The following is a 19,860-nucleotide window of genomic DNA, read 5'->3' on the forward strand; positions in this document are numbered from 1 at the left end:
GTTTCTAATATGTTAATTCTTAAAAATCTGAAACTCTAAACCTGACCAGCCACTTCTTAAAGTGGGTCTGATGGTCACATTGTTTAGGGAGGTTACAAATATTGTCCCCACTCAGCTCTGCTCTCAGAAACGGCACTGATCCTGTAACTTGCAATATTGACAAAGTAGGGATGTCGTGACGTGAGGAAGAAATGGCTCTTACTCACTGAATCGCTAAATGAAATGGCAGTAGTTTTGTCTTCTCTGCCACACATAACTGGGGAAATATCTATACAACAGACAGACTCAATTCACCAAATAATACCATTGTGTTATTGTGTGTGTGTATATATATATATGTGTGTGTGTGTGTATATATATATATATATATATATATATATATATATATATATATATATATATATATATATATATATATATATATATATATATATATATATATATATATATATATATATATATATATATATATATATATATATATATATATATATATATATATATATATATATATATATATATATATATATATATATATATATAATACACACTATACATGGTTTATTGGAGATTGTCAGATGAGTAAAATATATTTTTGATGTCAGGACAGTTGGTAAACATGTATCATTTTATCAGTTTATGTAATAAAATGTCTCACTTATTTATGTGTGGTCTGCTTAAAAATGAAAAGAGAAATCATAATCCTTGGGCCCTGTTGCCTCACAGCAAGTTGGTCAGGGGTTCGATTCCTGGCTGGTGTCTGGCCTTTCTGAGTAGAGCTTGCATGTTTTTGAGTTCTTGAGCTGGACCATGACCCTATTCATAATTGTCATAAGTGATTCTTAGTATCATGAAATCTGAGTATGTAGAAAGAGGGTTAGGTTTAGTCACATCTGTTCTTTGTGCATCCTCATTTCTTTCATGAGAATGTAAGATGTCCTCATACCCTCTCACAGAGTCCGTGCTCCTTTGGTGCGTGTAGAGATTCTTTGTTGAAATATTCCAACAAGCTCCAAGACTGACTTCAAATAAACCTGGTTTAATCCCCAGGTTTCAGTGTGTTTATTCAACTGTGGTTCACTAAGAAAATGTATCTTTCAACTATTTTTGAAGAAAAAAAACAGGAATAATTTACAGATAGATAAAGAACATGTAATATTTTATAGTGTTGAAAGAAATGCTCATCAGCTGAGGTCAGCTCTAACAATATTGTCATATGCCACACATTCAAAACCTGCACATGCACTCACATACACAGAAACAAAACAGAAATTTACAAAATGCAATAAACACATTTTGTACAGTTCAATGTTTGTATCTCTGTGGTAATCCAGTAGTTACCATTTAAGCTGTGTCTCTTCTGTCATGAAATTCCTGTCATATGCATGTGGGATATTCAGGGTCTAAGCTCTTCAGCCTTTGGGCTGAACAAGGCTTGCACCAGTCTTGTAACCTAGAACCAGAAGAAAAACGTTTTGTTTTGTTTTGTTTTTTTAATTCAGACTTTAATTGTGGTTGAAAGAAACGTGTGAGAGTCGCTACCGGTGCAGCCTCCAGTCTCAGGCACCTGTTCCAATCTCAGGACCAGAAAAAACAGTTTTTTAGCGTCTCCCCAAGGCCTCAGGTATTTTCAGCTTTTTACCATCGTGACAACAGTAAGTGGCTTAATTTATTTATCCAAAAAAAAGGTCTGAATGCACGGGTCTTGCATATGTTTGCCATTTTAATATACATCGTTATCAATATGTGTATCTAAAGGACGCAAATTACTGAATGTTACAAATGTGGATGCGCTGTATCAATGACGTGCAGTCAGGGGAGGCTGAAAAATATTATTTTTATATTATATAATATAAATAAAACCTGCTGTGGTTTATTCATTCAAAGTCGGACTTAAGCTCATGACTGTTCCATAAATTTGTTTTCTGCATGATTTCAACATTTCTATGCTCAAATCGCTAAATGAACGCATTTCCTGTTCAAATACATGAAAGAACGGCGAGTTGAGGCAGCGATGAGTCATGCCTCAGCTCTGAAGGCGCTGTGCCCTGATTCAGGGTCTGCACAAAAAAAATGTGATGCCGTTCTATATAAAACTCTGCATTTTAATGACATTTTTGACTATCATTCCCATATTAGTGAAAACTACATCACGACAGTTAGGTGGTTTCTGCTCACTGTCTCCCTCATAGTCCCACATTTAGGTCTAATTTTTCTCCACAGCTGTAGACTCACAGGTGTGGCTTTGGATTTGGGGTGAAAAACTACATACATGAGGCTATACGGTCGTTGTGATTTAATCTTCTGATTTCCAGAAAATATAAACATTTATCTGATTGTACTGAGAGTTGTATTGAGTCACACAATCTGCATACACCAGAAATGTTCTCCTCTGTTCCTACTGCAAAGCAGGAAGGCAAGAGTCCCAAACTACTGACCAAACATTCTACTTTAGTGATAGCTGAATTTTACCTCCTCCTATGCCTCCATGAGGATTTCTGCCTCTGGCAGGGAAAAGTAAGCCGCTCCACTTGCCATGGTGAATCAGTGACTCTATGATCGGTGGTGGGGTCTGTTTGAGAGAGCCGTGAGCGCGCACGTATCCAGGATTGGTTTCACCTGGCTTGATGAATCCGTGTCGGCTCGGTCTTTGTGCAACTAATTAAGCCTGGACGCTCTTGTTTTGGATTCATCGAGTTCAGCTCAGTCACTTAATCCTACTTTTGAGCAACGGGCCCCGAGTCATCTACGGTTCATCACAATCAAAGTTGTTCTGTTTTTTCAGCCGTGAAGCCCATCTTTACATTGTGCCACAAACGCAGCACTGACCCAGGATCAATAACAGCCACAGGATGTGAGCGCGTGCCTTCGCCCCTCTCTCCCGGTCTGCGCGGTGGATATGAGTCTTGATGGACGGTAACGTAGACGCCAGTCATTTCAACAAACGTCGCATAACGATAATTCAACCAGAACAGTTTATTCTGGCTAAAATAACTCCATTCGAAAATCTGCCATATAAACGAAACGCATAGCAATGTCAATTTACGTTAAATGTGTCTTTGAATGATGACATTTAGGTTAAAAGTTTGTGGAACTTGGTCTTGTCTCAAGCAGAAACACTAGTTAAAGTTCGTAAATTAACAAACGTTCCAGTGAGCGCTAACCAGGATTTCAACGTAGATTACTAGTTTGTGGTTGATGGTCTGAATGAACATGTGAATCAACATCAACATGTAACAAACCACACTAGTCTGTTTGCAGGTTTAAAGAAGGACGATAGTGATAAATGCAAAGGTTTTTCTCGGAGAACATATTGCGCTAGCTGGTGAAAAGGTGGTATACAGGAAGACGACATTCCAGTGCATTACGTTTTTCATGCAAAATGTCACTTATACTGAACTATATAAAGCTGAAGGACATCGTAACAGGCAGTGTTTGGGAAGCTACTATGCAAGCATAGCTTGTAGCACTACATATAGTTCAGCCTGGCAGTTTCATCAAACTACATTTCTACAACTGGAGAAATGTAGTTTGTAAAAATACTGCTAAAAAAAAAAGTAGCTTTAGCATCTACTTATACTCATTATACTCAGCGTTAAATAAATCAGCATATGGTGTTTATGAAACAAAATATAATAGCTTATAATAACCAAAAAATTAAAAAAATCACATGCCAGCAGAAATATGCCTCTCAAGTTTTATTTTAATTTATTTTTTTTCTTCAGTTTTATTTGGAAGAACAAAAGCTGACATTTTTGGTCAACATCACAGGAACTACTGAGGCACTAGAACTAGATGCCAGGGCAGAATTGCTTGTTGACACGACACATGAGCAGTTTTTATCAGACAGCCAGTTCCGTAGGTCGTGTCTGTAGATGCATCTATATCCAACATGTACATGCTCAAATATGGCCATGGTTGGGCTGGTGCGTTAGGGGGTAGCAGGAGGGTTGTCCATGATGTGCATATGAGCACTGCCTTCCTTGGCACAAAGGCCCACTCTGTGAAGCATCTGAGTGCTGCCAGGGCGAGTCAATCAGAGGCAGCGTTGGCTTAGCATGTCATGACATATTTCATGCTTATTTTCAAAGAAAAATAAAACAAAATTTATATTATATTATATAGGTTTTTAATGAAAAAAATACGTAATGTTATTGGCCAAAATTGTAGTTTGTAAATTGAGTAGTTATACTATAAACAATGACCCAAAAAGTAGTTGAAATACTTGATGCAGCACAAAATATGAAGGTAGTTTAACTACCAGCAAGTTACAGCAAATTGTAGTTAAGCTATGTAGTTCAACTACATGTAGTTTAAGTCTCCCCAACACTGGTAACAGGAATAGTTTCATACATTAACGTAAAATAAAACATTGCACTTACTGCTGTAAAGCACATGAGCAGCCTATTGTGGGCCAACTTCATGAGCTGAACAGGTCCTGAGTTTCCATCGTTGCTGTGGTAGATAATTAAATGTCCCGTTGCCTGTTCACATTGTTAGCTTCGCAGCGTCTATGCCATTCCACTTGGTATTGCTTTTATAGCAAGTTTAATTATTCATATGCAAATATAAATGTATTGTCATCTTGGAGCCCGACTAACAGAACCACATTCAAAATGTTCAGCTCAAAGCCAGCATTATGAATCCTAGTGAAAATATGGTCTTACTGTGAATTATTAATGAACGACCTCAGATGTTCGCTGAACAAGCTCTAACATTTGAACCAGTTGTGAACGTCTTCTCAGTGTGTTCGCTGGGAGAGCTTGCACGCACCAAACAAGATGAACAGAAGTCAAGTTTAAATATGGTTTTATCTTTTGGCTAGCTGACTTGTATGTGTAACTAGCAAGTCTTTCAACAACACATAGGTAAACTCGGCTGATAAAAGTGCATAGTTACAGTGGTTAAATTGTCGGCGCAGACCCCTAGAACATGGAATCTGTCATTGTGTTTTAAATGGTTTTTTTGGTTGTTGTTTTTTTCCCAAATGGGTACCGATCATACCTTAGGTCAATTTAGCATGACATAATTTAGAGCATTCAGAAAAGAAATCAATTCTTTCTTTTGTATTCTTCTTACGAATAAAATCACACTGTTCTTCCACTTAGAAATCATTATGGCCACAGATAAAGTGTCTATTGAAGCCCAGAAGCTGGAATCCTGTGGAGCAGCAGGATATGGAGACATCCCTATTCAAGTCAAGATTTTACAGGTTCCAGCGAAATGTGTGCCTATCACTCCTGTGCAACACCCACCTGCTACTGCATGTGTCAAAAAGGGTAACTCTGTCTCTTCACCACCTAAAGTCATCCCCACCAGCCAGGGCCACCAACCCTCCTCCCCTACAGTTAAAGTCCCAGCACAACAGACCACCTCTTCTTCTGTCATGGTGATGGCAAAGGTGGCCAACGCAGGAGGAGTAAACAGAAAAGGCCAACCGCAGGCAAAAGAAACAGCTTTCAGCCAGCTGGCTTCCATGAATCAGGCCACAACCCCAGGAAGGACGGTGTTGATAACTGTACCAAGAGCAGCAGCTGCACAGACAGTCACTGTGGCTCCTCAGCTCCCAGCCAATATCCAGATACCAGCAGGTGAGCATGAGGCCACTGTTAGTGATCCATCCGATGTTGTTATCTCTATTCATATAACTTTATGAAAGAACACAACATTTTATTGACAGTAAACATGTTAAATGAATTTAAAAAAAAAAATAAAAAAAACAATATAGTGAACTTTTTTGGTGCCCATGAAGAACGTCCCTAGGACCCCCTTAAAAAAATCCCTGAATTTTGTGAGCTGTTGAATTAGAAGAAAACATAAACACAATTTTTTTGGCCTCCTGGTAAATTTGACTAATATTATACATTAAGCTCTTTCATCCTTTGTGTAAAAAAACATAGTGTCTGTTGGTCCTAGTGATGTTTGTATTTATAGGCATATAGAACATGGAGGTGTGCTCTCATCACAAAGTGATCACTTGAGATGCATGTAAAGATGCATCATAATGCCAGGTGTCAACTGACAGACTCAGAGCTGTTCAATTGTGATCTGATAACTTAGGACAGATATTAATTCCAGGTATGAAGAGGCTCATACACACAGTATGATTACACAGGGCACTTGCTTTTTATAGAGAACTCATCAATGAAGTACAATTGTAAGAGATTTCTGACTTCTGATTTCTGGCAGGTATGATGTTGATTCGCAGTGACAATGGTCAGCTGATGCTGGTATCTCAGCAGGCTATGGCACAACAGGGACCAAGGGGTGTCACTGGTCAAGCTCCTAGAATACTGGCCCCACAGGTGTGTGTGTGTGTGTGTGTGTGTGTGTGTGTGTGCGCGTGTGTGTGTGTGCGCGTGTGTGTGGGTGCGCGTGTGTGTGGGTGCGTGTGCGTGTGTTCTAATTAGATATCACGTCTGGAATTTAGTTTTCTGGAAATAAAAGTCATGAGACGATGACAGTGATCAGGATGGCAGCTCCTCACGGTTTCCAACCAGCACCAGTTCAGAAGACATCTGTGGTGAAGGTACAAGAGCTTGTTTACACTTAAAAATCTCTGATGGCAGGTCATGTTATGTTTCTGCAAATGAGCTCACCTGTCATAAATAATGATTATACATTATATGATTATACACATTTTATATATGGGTTAGGCTGCAGTTGTTTGACTACTGCCAGAAGCAAAATGCCACCAGAATAACTTTCCTTTGAGATGAACAGGTGCATAATGGTTTAAGGGCAGTAACACAATTACAATCTTTGTTGTGAGTTTGTCTCCTGCTGCTCCCCACAACCACATCCAGCTCAAGCTAGTCTTGTTTTTGTCACCCGTACATGCATGTCTACTGACACTATAAATTATGTATTGTATTTCTCCTCAGGTGATTGGTGTAGCTCCCAAACCAGCTGTAGTCCAGATCCCCAGTGCTGTGTGTGAGCAGGGGAGCCAGCCTCGCATGAAGGCGGTCATCACTAAAACCAAAATAGAGCCACCAGCCACGTTTAGTCAGGTGAGTCCGGCTCCTCCTACTTTGAACCTGCATCAAGTTTGAATTTCACTCAGCTAAGAGAACCAGTTTCACTGTGAAAGTGGAAAACATGGAGGCCCTCAACAAACAGCCCCATCATCACCTATGCAGATAGCATTTTAATAGCTGTGTTGTCATTACAGATACAAGGTTCAAGGTCATTTATTTGCTATTACAAAACATGGCTGCATAGTGAAATTAAAGTTTATGAACTGCCTCATGCTACACAATCATGGAACATACACGTTTGATTATATACATAGCAGCAATGAGATCATTATGGAATGGTCAGAATCCTCACATTAAAGTTTGACAGCAGGGAAAGCTATCAGCTTTGACTATGACTGAGTCCCATCTGAGTCAGCGTCAAATCCAAGCTGGATTACCATGACTTCCATGATGCTGTGGCCAGTACAGTTAGTTGTCTTGGTCTGTATCAATTTGTCAGACACATCTTAGATGCTAACTTCAATCAAAACAATGTTATGTCTTGAAAACTTGTATCTTGAAGTAATCAGTTATGTACGATGTGATCCCACCATCTCACTGAAGTAACATAGAGCAGAAACAATAGGGGGGCAGAGTGGGTGTGATAGACACCACCCTATCCAAGACACTGTACCATAAAATAATTATTGAAGCTGTTCTTTTGAGGTAAAAAAAAGTTGCATAATGTTGCCTATATTCAGTGTATATTTCTTTCAATTTTTTTCTCCTCGTGACATTGAAATACAAACAGGTCAGTACTTTTTGGAAAGAGGCAAAGAATGAAAAGAGAACAACGAGTAGTCTTTTTGCATCTCTGTCATTGCCAACTGAACTATTTGAACACCAAGCATATTGTGTGCGACGCTTGGTGTTTTATTACCACAAGCTTGCAAATTTTACTTAAGGCAGCAGTTACCATACCACACTATTTGTGGTCCAAATAATGCATTAACCCAGCTTAGCTCGTGCGTGGTTAATTATGGATTTTGAATTGCAGCTATATTCAAACTAGTGGAGTTCCATTTTTTTTTACATTTTTTTTTTTTTACATTTGTTGGCTGGAGGAAGGAGTACTTACTATTCATGCTGACCTTCTTCTCTGTATATTTTACCGTGTGTACACTTTTGTCTAAAGATCTTATTTTGATCTTCCAATTTATTATCTGTGCTGGATATGTAGTCTTCAGTTGTAGTTTTCCCTTCACTGTTACATAATTTTGCCACAACTGATGCATCAGTGATTTGGGCAGTGAATATCGTTACATTATATAGTCAGTCCCTAGTTTATGTATGAATAAGCGTTATATTACTTTTAATACACTTCTGAAAATCAATGATTTTTTCCTGAGTTTTGGTGTAAGATAACAACTTGCAGTTGTACAAGGAATCCACATAGCTGGTTCATAAACACTGATGCATCAGTTGCAAATTGGCAAAGAGGGATAAGACCAGTTGTCATTGACCAAGTTGACTTTTATGAAGATTATTTGTTGGCTGTCATTTCACCAACAGGAGACCCTGGAAAGTGTGAAGAAGTGCAAGAACTTCCTGGTGACTCTGATCAAGCTAGCATCTAGTGACTCCAGGTCTGCCACCATGGCAAACAATGTCAGAGCACTGGTCAGGAGTCTGCTGGTATGTCTTCAGTCTTTGTTTTAAACATGCATTACAGATGCTTGCCTCCTGTGGATTAGAGGAGAACTAGGACTACATGTGTCATATCTACTCTTGTCAACAGAATTTAACACCAATTTAAAGAAAAACTTGCTAGCAAGTAGACCTAAAATAATCCCTATGTTTAAAAGCTAGTTAACAGAGCTTGAGCTAAGATTATTGGATCAAATCCCTGCTCCTCTTCTTATAATGTCCATATGTAGTTGCATAATGTTTATCAGTTTTAACTTCACTGCTTTTTTGGGTGGGGGGTGGGCAGGGAGTCACATCAAAATGTATGAAATGCTTCTTTCCTTAAGTATATATACTTTTCTTATTCTGCAGGAGGAAAAGCTTGAAGCAGAGGAATTTACAGAGAAGCTCTATCGTGAGTTGAAGTCGACCCCACAACCCTGCTTGGTTCCTTTCCTCAAGGTGACCGGAGACTCAACAGTACTTATTATTATTGTGTCCTCTTTGGGTGTCTGCAAATCTTCTAAAATTTACAAGTCTGATTTTCAACTCAAGACCGTAGACTTTAGACTTTAAAGTAGGGTCATCCCGAGCCAATCCAAGGGATCAATATCGGGGCTTAACTGAGCATCTTCTAGTGGATCAGTGTTGAATAAAGTAAAGCTGAACAAAATCTGATCTGAGCTTTACTGAACTTCACCTTTTAGTTCAAATCAGTCTCCAAATGTGGCAACATGCTGCTCTCTTTTATGTGTGGGAAAATTGTCACATGGAAGGCTATGCTTGTTATTTATGTGTCAGATACTTTTTTTAATAAACATTTTCATAGATAAATGTTTTTGATTGGCTTTAGCAGTTATAGATATGCTATATTTAAGGAATCTGATCAAGATCAAGGCAAAAAAACTTCTTTCACAAAGGCAAATTAATTTTAATCTGAACATAAAGTAGTTTCTCATAGTTGGACATTGCTCAGCTGAATAAGTTTCTCCTTTTTAAGTTTTTTCCTTTACAGATTGTTTTTACCAGAAGTCTTATCATTTTTTGGGTGAATGAAATGACTGAGTTGGAGCTCCAGTTATTAGTAGCCCCATTCACACTTACTTTTGGGCGTGGCTTTAGTACGCCAATTCCCCACCTCCGTCTCAGTGTGAATCTCTCGGAGGCGGCGAGGGGTGAAATTTCACTCCAGCCCTGTTACGCCTCTGGAGGGAGTCTCAGGGCCATATTATTGGAGAACTGAACCACTGTGAACAGATAAGTCGTCTTCGCGTATCAAGAGCCTGTCAATCAGATCGTTTTTTAACTACACAGTTCCTTCACGCAACTTAATACAGAGAAATGTCCCACAAAGCAACGTTACCTGACCAAACAAAAGTAACGTAGTGACTGTAACTGTCTTTGGCAACTCATATGAGGAAAACAATACTGCATATATACATGGAGAAGCCTCTGTCCTACCGACTCCTCCTCACATTTCTGCCGAAAAACAGCGTCTGTCACTCGCAAAAAACTTCAACTCACTGAGTGTTTGTGATGGAAAATAAATCACAGCGATGGTCAGCCCTCCGGACCGAGACTTCAGTGAACTTTCCCCCAGAAAACAGCATCCGTGAGGGAGTCAGATTGACAGGGGGGACACCGAGGAACACCTTGAATGTCATCATCATGATGTGTACCATCACGCTTCTTTAGGCGCCGGCTTTCTGTGTGAATTCCTGGTGGTTCGTCTTTAAGGCGAAGATGCTTCGCTCTATGTGAATCACCATCGGCGGAGAATTGGCGAACTGCGGCTGTGGCTTTTATGCGTCTTCTCCTCTGTGAATGGGGCTACAGTATTATATATCTATCTATCTATATATCTATCTATATCTATCTATCTCTATCTCTATCTCTGTATATCTCTATATATCTATATCTATATATATCTATATCTATATATCTATATCTATATCTATATATCTATCTCTATATCTATCTCTATATATCTATCTCTATATATCTATCTCTATATCTATCTCTATATATCTATCTCTATATATCTATATATCTATATATCTATATATCTATATATCTATATATCTATATATCTATATATATGTATATATATGTATATATGTATATGTATATATATATATATATATATATATATATATATATATATATGAGAGAGAGATAGATAGATATATAATGTCTTGTGATGTCTTTTCACTCATCTTTTCCTCCTTACCAACAGAAAAGTCTTCCTGCAGTGCGTTGTCTTACTGCCGACCCCCAGTTTTTTATCCAACAGGCTTTAACCTCCACCTGCAACCACAGCAGGCTGTCTTCAACCATAAAGCAGTCTAACACTGACACCTGCCAGCAGGTGAGGAAATGTTGCCTGGTTGTGTGATGTGGTGAGCAGTGTTTATTTTTTATTCTTGCAGCGCTGCATAGTGAAAGTAAAATGCTCCATGCAGTGCATGTAACAAATCACACAATGCAGTCTGGAAATGAAGACATTTAAAACAGTATTAAACATCTCAATAAACTCTTCAAAATATCTGGGGTTATTTTTGCATTTTGCCATGTTCCCTAATAACTATGATATATATATTTTCCTTATTTAATGGCAAAGGATTTCAAGATGTCCATTTAGATGTCCAGATATCTGGACTGTCCCACAATTGCCATTTTCAGAATTAACATGTCAAAGAAAGGCATTTAAGGGACAAACCAACATTTTTCAAACTCTCAACATTATTACAATGTAGTTTCTTCGATACCCACAAAGTTGAAAGATTAATATTTCACTCCCCTGCCCAGGCTGTATCAGCCCACATTATTTGATTAATGATTTACCTGTATGACTCCAATAGCTCAAATCAATGACTTAAAAGGGGGAACACCTAAATATCTGAAATGTGTTCAAAAATGTTGTCAAAAGGCTAAGATGTTGAAGTGAGATAGAAATGTAAAAGTGCTTGTCATCTGCATTACAACTGATATACAGTAGATGGCATGTTTGGGACTGATGCACATTGATTGCCCTTAAAATGCAGATTATCCTGAAGCCACGAGAAATTACTGTGAGACCTGGGTTGTTGACATGTTGCAGACCTGTCTCTAAACACACAGAAGTCGAGTCAAGAAAACCGTTCACAGGTAAATGCTGTGAAAATTAGGGGTAGGAATGTTTCATGGTTCTATTTTGATTTTTTTTTTTTTGTCACAATTTTATTTAGAATCAGTTATACATTTTAAACCAAATGGTGATTGAATTATTTTTCCAGTACACTATGTGAAAACTAAACGGAAGCAAGAGGGAGCATTACTATCTATATGGTGCATGATATCTCCTATTATTACACCCTCAATTTGAGTAAGGAATAACTTGCCTAATGGGGAAAAAACTTTTAATAGTGGAAAAAGATGGAAGAAACCTCAGGAGCCACAAAGGAGGGATCCTTCTTCCAGGAAGGACAGACATGCAATGGATCATGCGTGTACAGAACAGAAAAACAAAATCACAGTTGACAACTTACATTAATAGAATATCTCATACAAGTAGTTATATAGTTAAGTGAAGTGTGTGGATCCAGGAGGACGACGGAGCAGTCTGAAGCATCGCCATGGTGTGCCTGAGTCACACAACCTTCACTCCACAGGAGGACAGACCACACCAGATAATTAACAATAAAAAAGAAAACATCAGATGAAGAGGCTTCAAATTTTACAAAGGTGCTGATGTAAGGAGGTGGTTAAACAGAGGAGAGCGATGATCCAGATCATCAGTATTTGAGGTAGCAGGAGCCGGGAGAGGGAGAAGTTCCCAGTAGGGCATGGTCCAGTAGAAGGCAGCCTGAGTAAGAACAAAAAACTAAAATTTTAGAAATGCTATATTAATCAGAAATAAACAGATTGTTTCTTGTCTGCAAGACAACATACATTCTTATACTGCAGGTAAGAGACTAATTGAGACTGAGAACAAGTCAATGAATAAGGCATGAACTACAGAATGGCAGTCACACCTCATCTATGTTAGTGCTCAGCTCCGGAGCTCCCTAGGGCTGGGTGCTTCAAACACCCATGACTGCACTTCCACATACCAAGAGAACTCTAGTGTGAAGAATGAGGACGACGTCACCGTAATCAGCTGCATTACAAACAACAATGAGAGTTCATATTGGGAGGAAATCAACAATCTGCAGAGTGGTGCACAGAGAACAGTTTACTGCTCACCATCAGCAAACCCAAGCTGAATGTTAGAAAGACGAAGGCAAAGACACACACCCCTGTCTACATCAGTGGGGCTGAGGTGGAGTAGGTGAACAGTTTTAGATTGCCTTCCACAGAGAAGCTGCCATAACACATTTCCACCCTGCCTTCGCATGGATCCAAGGCATCCCACCGGAGATGGCGAGACCGCTGGGCACCCCATGGATTGTTATCGGGTCCAGTAAGCGCTAGAGGTGGTGCAGGGAGAGGAAGCAGAAACGACGATGCTGGGCAGGACTACTAAATCAGCTTAGGAACCAACCACACAGACCTCCGCTACCATCTGTCTTCCTCACAAACGCAAGATCCCGTGCAAACAAGATAGATGAGCTGCAGTCACAGATCGCCTACAACTGCCACATCCATGACTGTTGTCTTTTGATTGTTAGAGAATCTTGGCTGCGTCCGCATATCCCCAATGCTACCGTGGAGCTTGCAGGACGCACCTTTCCCCTCTGCGACCGGACCAAAGCCTCCGGTAAGCGCATGGGACGGGGACTCTGTGTTTATGTGCTTGAGGACTGGTGCTCGGACAGCAGAGTGATAGACACCCACTGCTCACCAGACTTAGAGGTGCTGACCCTTCTACCTGCCACGGGAGCTAACAGTTGGCATAGTAACCTTTGTTTACATCCCTCCTCATGCTAACTTTTGCACAGCACTCGGCCAGCTTGAGCTCATGGTATATAAACAACAGGGGGCTCATCCGGATGGCATGCATCATTGCTGGGGACTTTAACAAAGCATGCCTCAAGACTGTTCTCCCCAAATTTAACCAGCACATCAAGTGTGCAACCAGGGGAGAAAACACACTTGATCATGTTTATTCTAAAATCAAGCATGCCTACGGAGCTACCCCCTCCCCCACCTCAGACAATCAGACCACCTCTCTCTGCTCCTCTTCCCTGCCTACACCCCCCTTAAAAGGCAAACAAAACCAGCCACCCAGACCATCAAAGCCTGGCTTGAAAATGCTCTCAACCAGCTGCAGGACTGCTTTGCCTGGACAGACTGGAGCATTTTTGAAGATCAGGACCTGGACACACACACACCAAGTCTGTCCTCTTCTATATCAGGTGCTGTGTAGATAGCGTCACCAAGGATAGACACATCTGGGTCTTTCCAAACAGAAAGCCCTGGATGACAAAGGAAGTCCAGACCCCGATCAGAGCTTGTAATTCGGCCTTCAGGACGGGAGACAGAGCTCTCTACAGCACTGCCAGAGCTGACCTGAGGAGGGGCATCAAACAGGCCAAGGTCTCCTACAAGAACAAAATAGAAGGATACCTGACGGACAATAACCCACGTCAGATGTGGAGGGGCATCCAGGCCCTAACCAACTACAAAGGCAACCCCCCTCCCACATCCTCCAACAGCAGCAGCACACTGGCAGAGGAGCTTAACAGCTTCTTTGCCCGGTTTGAGACCACCACCACACACCTGCAGTCAGTGCCTCCCCCTGGTTCCAGCACCCCACCTCTCTCTCTCTCCAGGAGCATGAGGTGAGAAAAAACTTAAGAGCAGTGAACCCCAGGAAAGCTGCTGGTCCTGACAGTATCCCGGGGGTGGTAATTAAAGCATGTGCAGACCAACTGGCAGGGATCCTCACCAAAATCATCAACCTCTCCTTGACACATGCCACAGTCCCCACATGTCTGAAGGCCTCTATCATCATCCCTATCCCCCAAAAACCTGCCATAGACAGCCTGAATGATTACAGACCTATCGTTCTGACATCTGTAATCATGAAGCACTTGGAGCGATCAGTTTCCCAGCACATCAGAGACTGTCTCCCTCCCTTGATCCCCACCAGTTTGCCTACAGGGCAAACCGTTCTACAGAGGACGCCATCACCCTCACATTCCATACAGAGCTGAACCGCCTGGAGAACAAGAAGAGCTATAAGAGGATACTCTTCGTGGACTACAGCTCAGCATTTAACACCATTATTCAAGACATTCTCATCACCAAACTACTGGAACTACAGATCCCCCTCCCCACCTGCAAATGGATTAGAAACTTCCTGTCAAGTCACCCACAGTCTGTGAGACTCTGCCCCCACCACTCCACTGCACTCACACTCAGCACTGGTTCCCCTCAAGGCTTGCATTCTGAGCCTTCTACTGTACGCCCTGTACACCTACAACTGCTCTCCAACTCATCCAACCAACCGCATTATTAAATATGCGGATGACACCACAGTGGTTGGACTCATTCGAGGCGAGGACGAGACAGCGTACAGGGCCGAGGTGGAGGAACTGTCGCTATGGTGCTCAGACAACAACCTGACCCTGAATGTCCAAAAGACAAAAGAACTCATCATGGACTTCAGGAAGAACAGACATGACCACACCCCCCTCCTCAGAAATGGAGAACAGGTGGAGACTGTCACCACCTTCAGGTTTCTGGGTACCCACATCTCCACAGACCACTCCTGGACCTACAACATCAGGGCCCTTGTTAAGAATGCTCAGCAGCGGCTACACTTCCTGCGTGTCCTCAGGAAAAACAAACTGGACACAAATCTGCTGCTAGCCTTCTATCACTCTGTGGAAAGCGTACTGTCTGGATGTGTGATACGCAGGCTCAACAGCCGAGGACAAGAAGGCGGTGCAGAGGGTCACAAACACTGCCCAAAAGATCATCGGCCGCCTTCTGACCAGCCTGGGACACATTGCCACATCCTGCTGCCTCAGGAGAGCCAAGGCCACCCTGCATACCCCCTGTTTGATCTGGTGCCCTCTGGGAGACGCTACAGGTCCCACACCAGCAGGCTGACAGACAGCTTCTTCCCCTGGGCCATATAAACTACAAATAAGAATGGATAAGGCCCCCCCCCCCCAGATAGATAGATAGATAGATAGATAGATAGATAGATAGATAGATAGATAGATAGATAGATAGATAGATAGATAGATAGATAGATAGATAGATAGATAGATATTGTTGCTGCGGGAGCACCCTTAATTTCATTATACCCTCTACTGTTAGTTACCCAAAAACACACTTGATGAAATGCTATGATACAAATAACTTTGCTTGTCTTTTTAGGGATGTTTTCAGTGAAGCAGTCTTTCACTCAGGATCCATCTCGTCACGCCAGATTTGCATTAAAGGATAGTTCTGGCTCTTACAAGTAATACTTAAAGTTGATATCTCAAATATAAAGCTGGCTAACTTGCACAAAGCAGAGTTATTCTGTTGCATGTGTATGTGTGTTTTTCAGAGAAGATGATGACATTAATGATGTGGCCTCCATGGCTGGAGTCGACCTGAGAGAGGAGAATGCACAGATCTTGACCACCATGGTTGGCTCTGTGGTGCAGTCATGCCAGGATCAGCTCTTCCTCTTACCCAAGCCAGTGCTCAGCCGAATCCTTCATACAGGTACAAGAGCTGTTGTGATAGAGATAGAACCTCGGGGATGCTGGCTTGATAGCTCCTTTAAGGATGGAGACTCCAATCAGAGAGTAGGGTACAGAGAGTTCAATCATGATAAACTTTAATGATCACTTGTTGGCAGTTGCAGGTCATCGATGAATGCAGGCATTGGTGTAGATGATTGGGTATGTAGGTAGGTGTGTGGTTTCAATGAAACCAAAGACAAAAATATATAGTTTTAGTCTTCAACAACATATACTTTTGTATATACATTCATAGTATTACAATTCATCTTGAAGAATTACATAAAATAGAGTGGTTAAATTAATTCCAAGTATTCTGGTTTATACTTGAAAAAAGCAGTGTAATCTCTGTAACAATCACTGGAAATACACTGCAACTCAATTACTGGCCAGATTGAACAGTTCTTTGGGCAACAGAGACCTCTTTTGACCAAATAGCGTAACTGCAGTACTGAAAACAGTCAGATGACGAAAGTAATGAAGACATGCCTAAGTCCGTAATTCATCAAGGAATTGCTGAATTGCCGAGGGCCCTTAACAGTATATCCCCGGATTATGACACTCGGAACATAAAAACATAAGGAAAGTGAGCTATATTAGCAAGAAATGTTGCTCCATGTCCACATGTTATCTTTTCTAATACATATAATATGCAGTAGAAATTTAAACGACTCAAAGATACAATTTCAGGCTGTGGTTCAGAGCCAGCGTCTTGTTAATGGAAGGTTGCTGGTTTGATTCCCTTGGTCTGCATGCTGAAGTGTCCTTGGGCAAGATACATTACCCCAAACTTCTCCTCATGTTCTGGTGGGCACCTTGCATGGCAGCTACCGCCATCAGTGGATGTAAGAGTAAAATATCCACATGGGTCTCTGAATTGGAGAAAACAATTATTTAGGGTAGGTGATGGATCAGTTATTTATATGTAGCCCATATGCGGATCCAGATTAATTTTCATCGCTACGAGCTATATCATTTCCTCAAATACAAGCTATATCATTTCCTCTAATTTCCTCAAATACAGGCTATATCATTTCCTCAAATTACATCAAGTACAAGCTACATAATTTCCCTTTATTTACAGTATACATTTAATTGTTATTATACGTGTAGTGAAAGAAGAGTAGAGAAGGGGAGATCCACTACTGTCCAGCCCCATGCTTCCTATTCCTATGCATAAGTTAATGTTAAATATGTCTACTAATTATGTGTTTTTCTTCCATTTTTTTAACTTTACTTCCTTGAAAATGCTACAGCTTAACTACCATATGTCTTTGTGTTCAACTCTTCGTCTTATACTGATGCTATGTGTTCTGTGTGTCCTGGGGTAGGATGGGCACTGGGAGTAACTGATGTCAACCCAGAGGTGGTGGCTCTAGTTTCTCATGCTACACAGGAGTGTCTCCGTGGGCTGATAGTGAAACTCTCTGTGATGGCAGAACACCGCAAGGCAGCCCCGAAGGTACATCAGTCTGATTTTTAAAACCAGGGTCAACCTGGTAAAAGTTGTGAATGCCCTGGAAACAGTTGTAACAGAAGAGAAAATAATAGACTTGTTGTGAAAGAAGTGTCTGTAAAACGGTGGATTAGTCAAAACAACTGCCAATGACTTATTTCACTATCAAAATTTGAGCCATTCGGACCAATAACAAAGTCTGGAAGAGCTGCGGGATTGAATTATTTTACCCTCATTCAAGTTAGCCGGGCGGTAAACCAGAGGTTAGCCCAGGACATTTTTTGTGTCTTATAACTACCACTGAGCAGCATTCATTGGAATGAATGGCTCTCCACCTCCAACACTGTGTCCAGTAATACAGCATCCTTGGATAGACAGGGTGTCACGATTTTGATTTTAAATTGAAGTCAACCGAAGTTAAGGCGCAATCTCGAACTTTGAATTAAAAAATGGGATCGTCGATGCTGCCACACCCCCATGACACATCTGGTTGGCTTACCAAGTGGAAAAAAACACACGTGTTGCAAGTCAACCTCCTCTAACTAAGGTACTACTACTAGGTAACTACTAGGTAAGCCAGTAGCTATAAGCGACAGTCAGCCAAACGATAGCATGGTGTTACACAATTCCTGTTTGGCTCCCAGACCGTGGTCGGGAAGCACAGGGGAAATGATTTCCTCCAGGCCCGAAGTTTGTGTTTACCCTCAGGGTGAACCCCCGTTCACACTTTTAGCTGGTTGTGAAATAATTCTAGGGCGATATGGTCTTTGTTCACAGTCAGGAAGCAAGAAGTAGAGCAGGCGTCCCATGTGTAGAGGCTTTGTCCTCACTGCAGCAGACCCGGGTTCAACTCCCTGCCCGGGTCCCTTTGCTGCACATTACCCCCCCCGACACAATTTTTTTTTGGGTTGCTAAGGCACCATACTAGGAGGCAGCCTGTTGCAGCAGCTCCTGTGGGTTTTCCAAGTTTTTGTAGTTTGTTTTGTGGTTCCATTTTGATTTTGGTTGTGAATTTTTGCTAATTTTTGGCAACTCACCCCAGAGTCCGAGAGAAGATGGACACTTTCCTTTTGTTTCCTTCTTGTGGCATTTTGTATGATGTTTCTGCTAGCAGAGGGTCTAGCAGAACAGAGGGTCAGGAGTGCAGCATTGAGATCATTGTTTGCACACGCGACCAGCCAATTGGGCTGTGTAAACCTGCACTGCTGTGTAAACCTGCACTGCTGTGTGAACCTGCACTGCTGTGTGAACCTGCACTGCAGAGCCTGAGCGAAATGGAGGGCATAGAAGAGGAGACATAGACCATAGTAAGACAGACGAGCTCGCCGTACTGATAAAGACTCAGAGGTAATATCATGAGTGCATTGTGTTGTGTTTCACGGAGACATGGCTTTACTCACACTTCCTGGACCACAGCGTGGTGGTTCCCAGCTTCAGCACTGTTCGGGCGGACAGGGACGTGACAAGCAGTGGAAAGAAGAAAGGAGGAGGGATTGCACTGTATGTGAGTGAGAGGTGGTGTAATCCCGGACACGTTTACGTGAAGGAACGTCTCTGTAGCCCGGACATTGAACTGCTGACTGTGGGGATGCGACCCCATTATTTACCCCGGGAATTGACATCTGCCAACATTATCAGTGTGTACGTTCCTCCTTCAGCTAATGCAGCGGTGGCCTGTGATGTCATCCACTTCGCTGTTGCCCAGATACAGACGCAGCATCCTAACGCAATTGTCATCACTGGGGATTTTAATCACGTCTCACTGGACAAAACCCTCCCACTATTTCACCAGTATGTTGACTGCCCCACCAGAGATGATAACACACTGGATCTTTTGTGTGTAAATGCTAAGGATGCATACAGTCCCACAGCCCCTGTACGCTGATTCCCTAACAATAAGACTTGGATCACCAATGACCTGAAAGCTCTTCTTAACAAGAAGAAGAGGGCGTTCAGGTCTGGAGACAGCAAAGAACTGATGAGAGTGCAGCATGGACTCAGGGATATGCTGAGGGCCTGTAAAGACACCTACAGGAGGAAGCTGGAGGCCAAACTCCAGCACAACAATGTGAGGGATGTGTGGACTGGAATGAAG

The 19,860-nt window shown here is 41.6% G+C and overlaps 1 protein-coding gene across 7 annotated transcripts in view; it reads left to right on the top strand.

Moving 5' to 3' along the window:
- The first annotated feature begins 2,670 nt into the window (after window positions 1-2,670).
- The window catches only part of LOC119029137 (transcription initiation factor TFIID subunit 4B-like), a 33,889-nt gene continuing 16,699 nt past the window's right edge, over window positions 2,671-19,860 (top strand). For 3 of the 7 annotated variants that reach the window (XM_037115761.1, XM_037115762.1, XM_037115763.1), the window contains exons 1-12: window positions 2,671-2,916; window positions 5,109-5,591; window positions 6,190-6,305; window positions 6,431-6,529; window positions 6,885-7,013; window positions 8,532-8,654; window positions 9,018-9,107; window positions 10,882-11,013; window positions 11,690-11,792; window positions 15,957-16,041; window positions 16,132-16,292; window positions 17,641-17,771. In XM_037115761.1, coding sequence (XP_036971656.1) covers window positions 2,910-2,916; window positions 5,109-5,591; window positions 6,190-6,305; window positions 6,431-6,529; window positions 6,885-7,013; window positions 8,532-8,654; window positions 9,018-9,107; window positions 10,882-11,013; window positions 11,690-11,792; window positions 15,957-16,041; window positions 16,132-16,292; window positions 17,641-17,771 — 1,659 coding nt within the window. In that variant the 5' untranslated portion in view covers window positions 2,671-2,909. Of the gene's footprint in view, window positions 2,917-5,108; window positions 5,592-6,189; window positions 6,306-6,430; window positions 6,530-6,884; window positions 7,014-8,531; window positions 8,655-9,017; window positions 9,108-10,881; window positions 11,014-11,689; window positions 11,793-15,956; window positions 16,042-16,131; window positions 16,293-17,640; window positions 17,772-19,860 lie in introns of those variants that run through there. The other 4 variants (XR_005077911.1, XR_005077910.1, XM_037115760.1 and 1 more) reach the window with 2 other exon arrangements.

The sequence above is a fragment of the Acanthopagrus latus genome, chromosome 11 (assembly GCF_904848185.1).
Source record: "Acanthopagrus latus isolate v.2019 chromosome 11, fAcaLat1.1, whole genome shotgun sequence".
Classification (NCBI taxonomy): Eukaryota; Metazoa; Chordata; class Actinopteri; order Spariformes; family Sparidae; genus Acanthopagrus; species Acanthopagrus latus.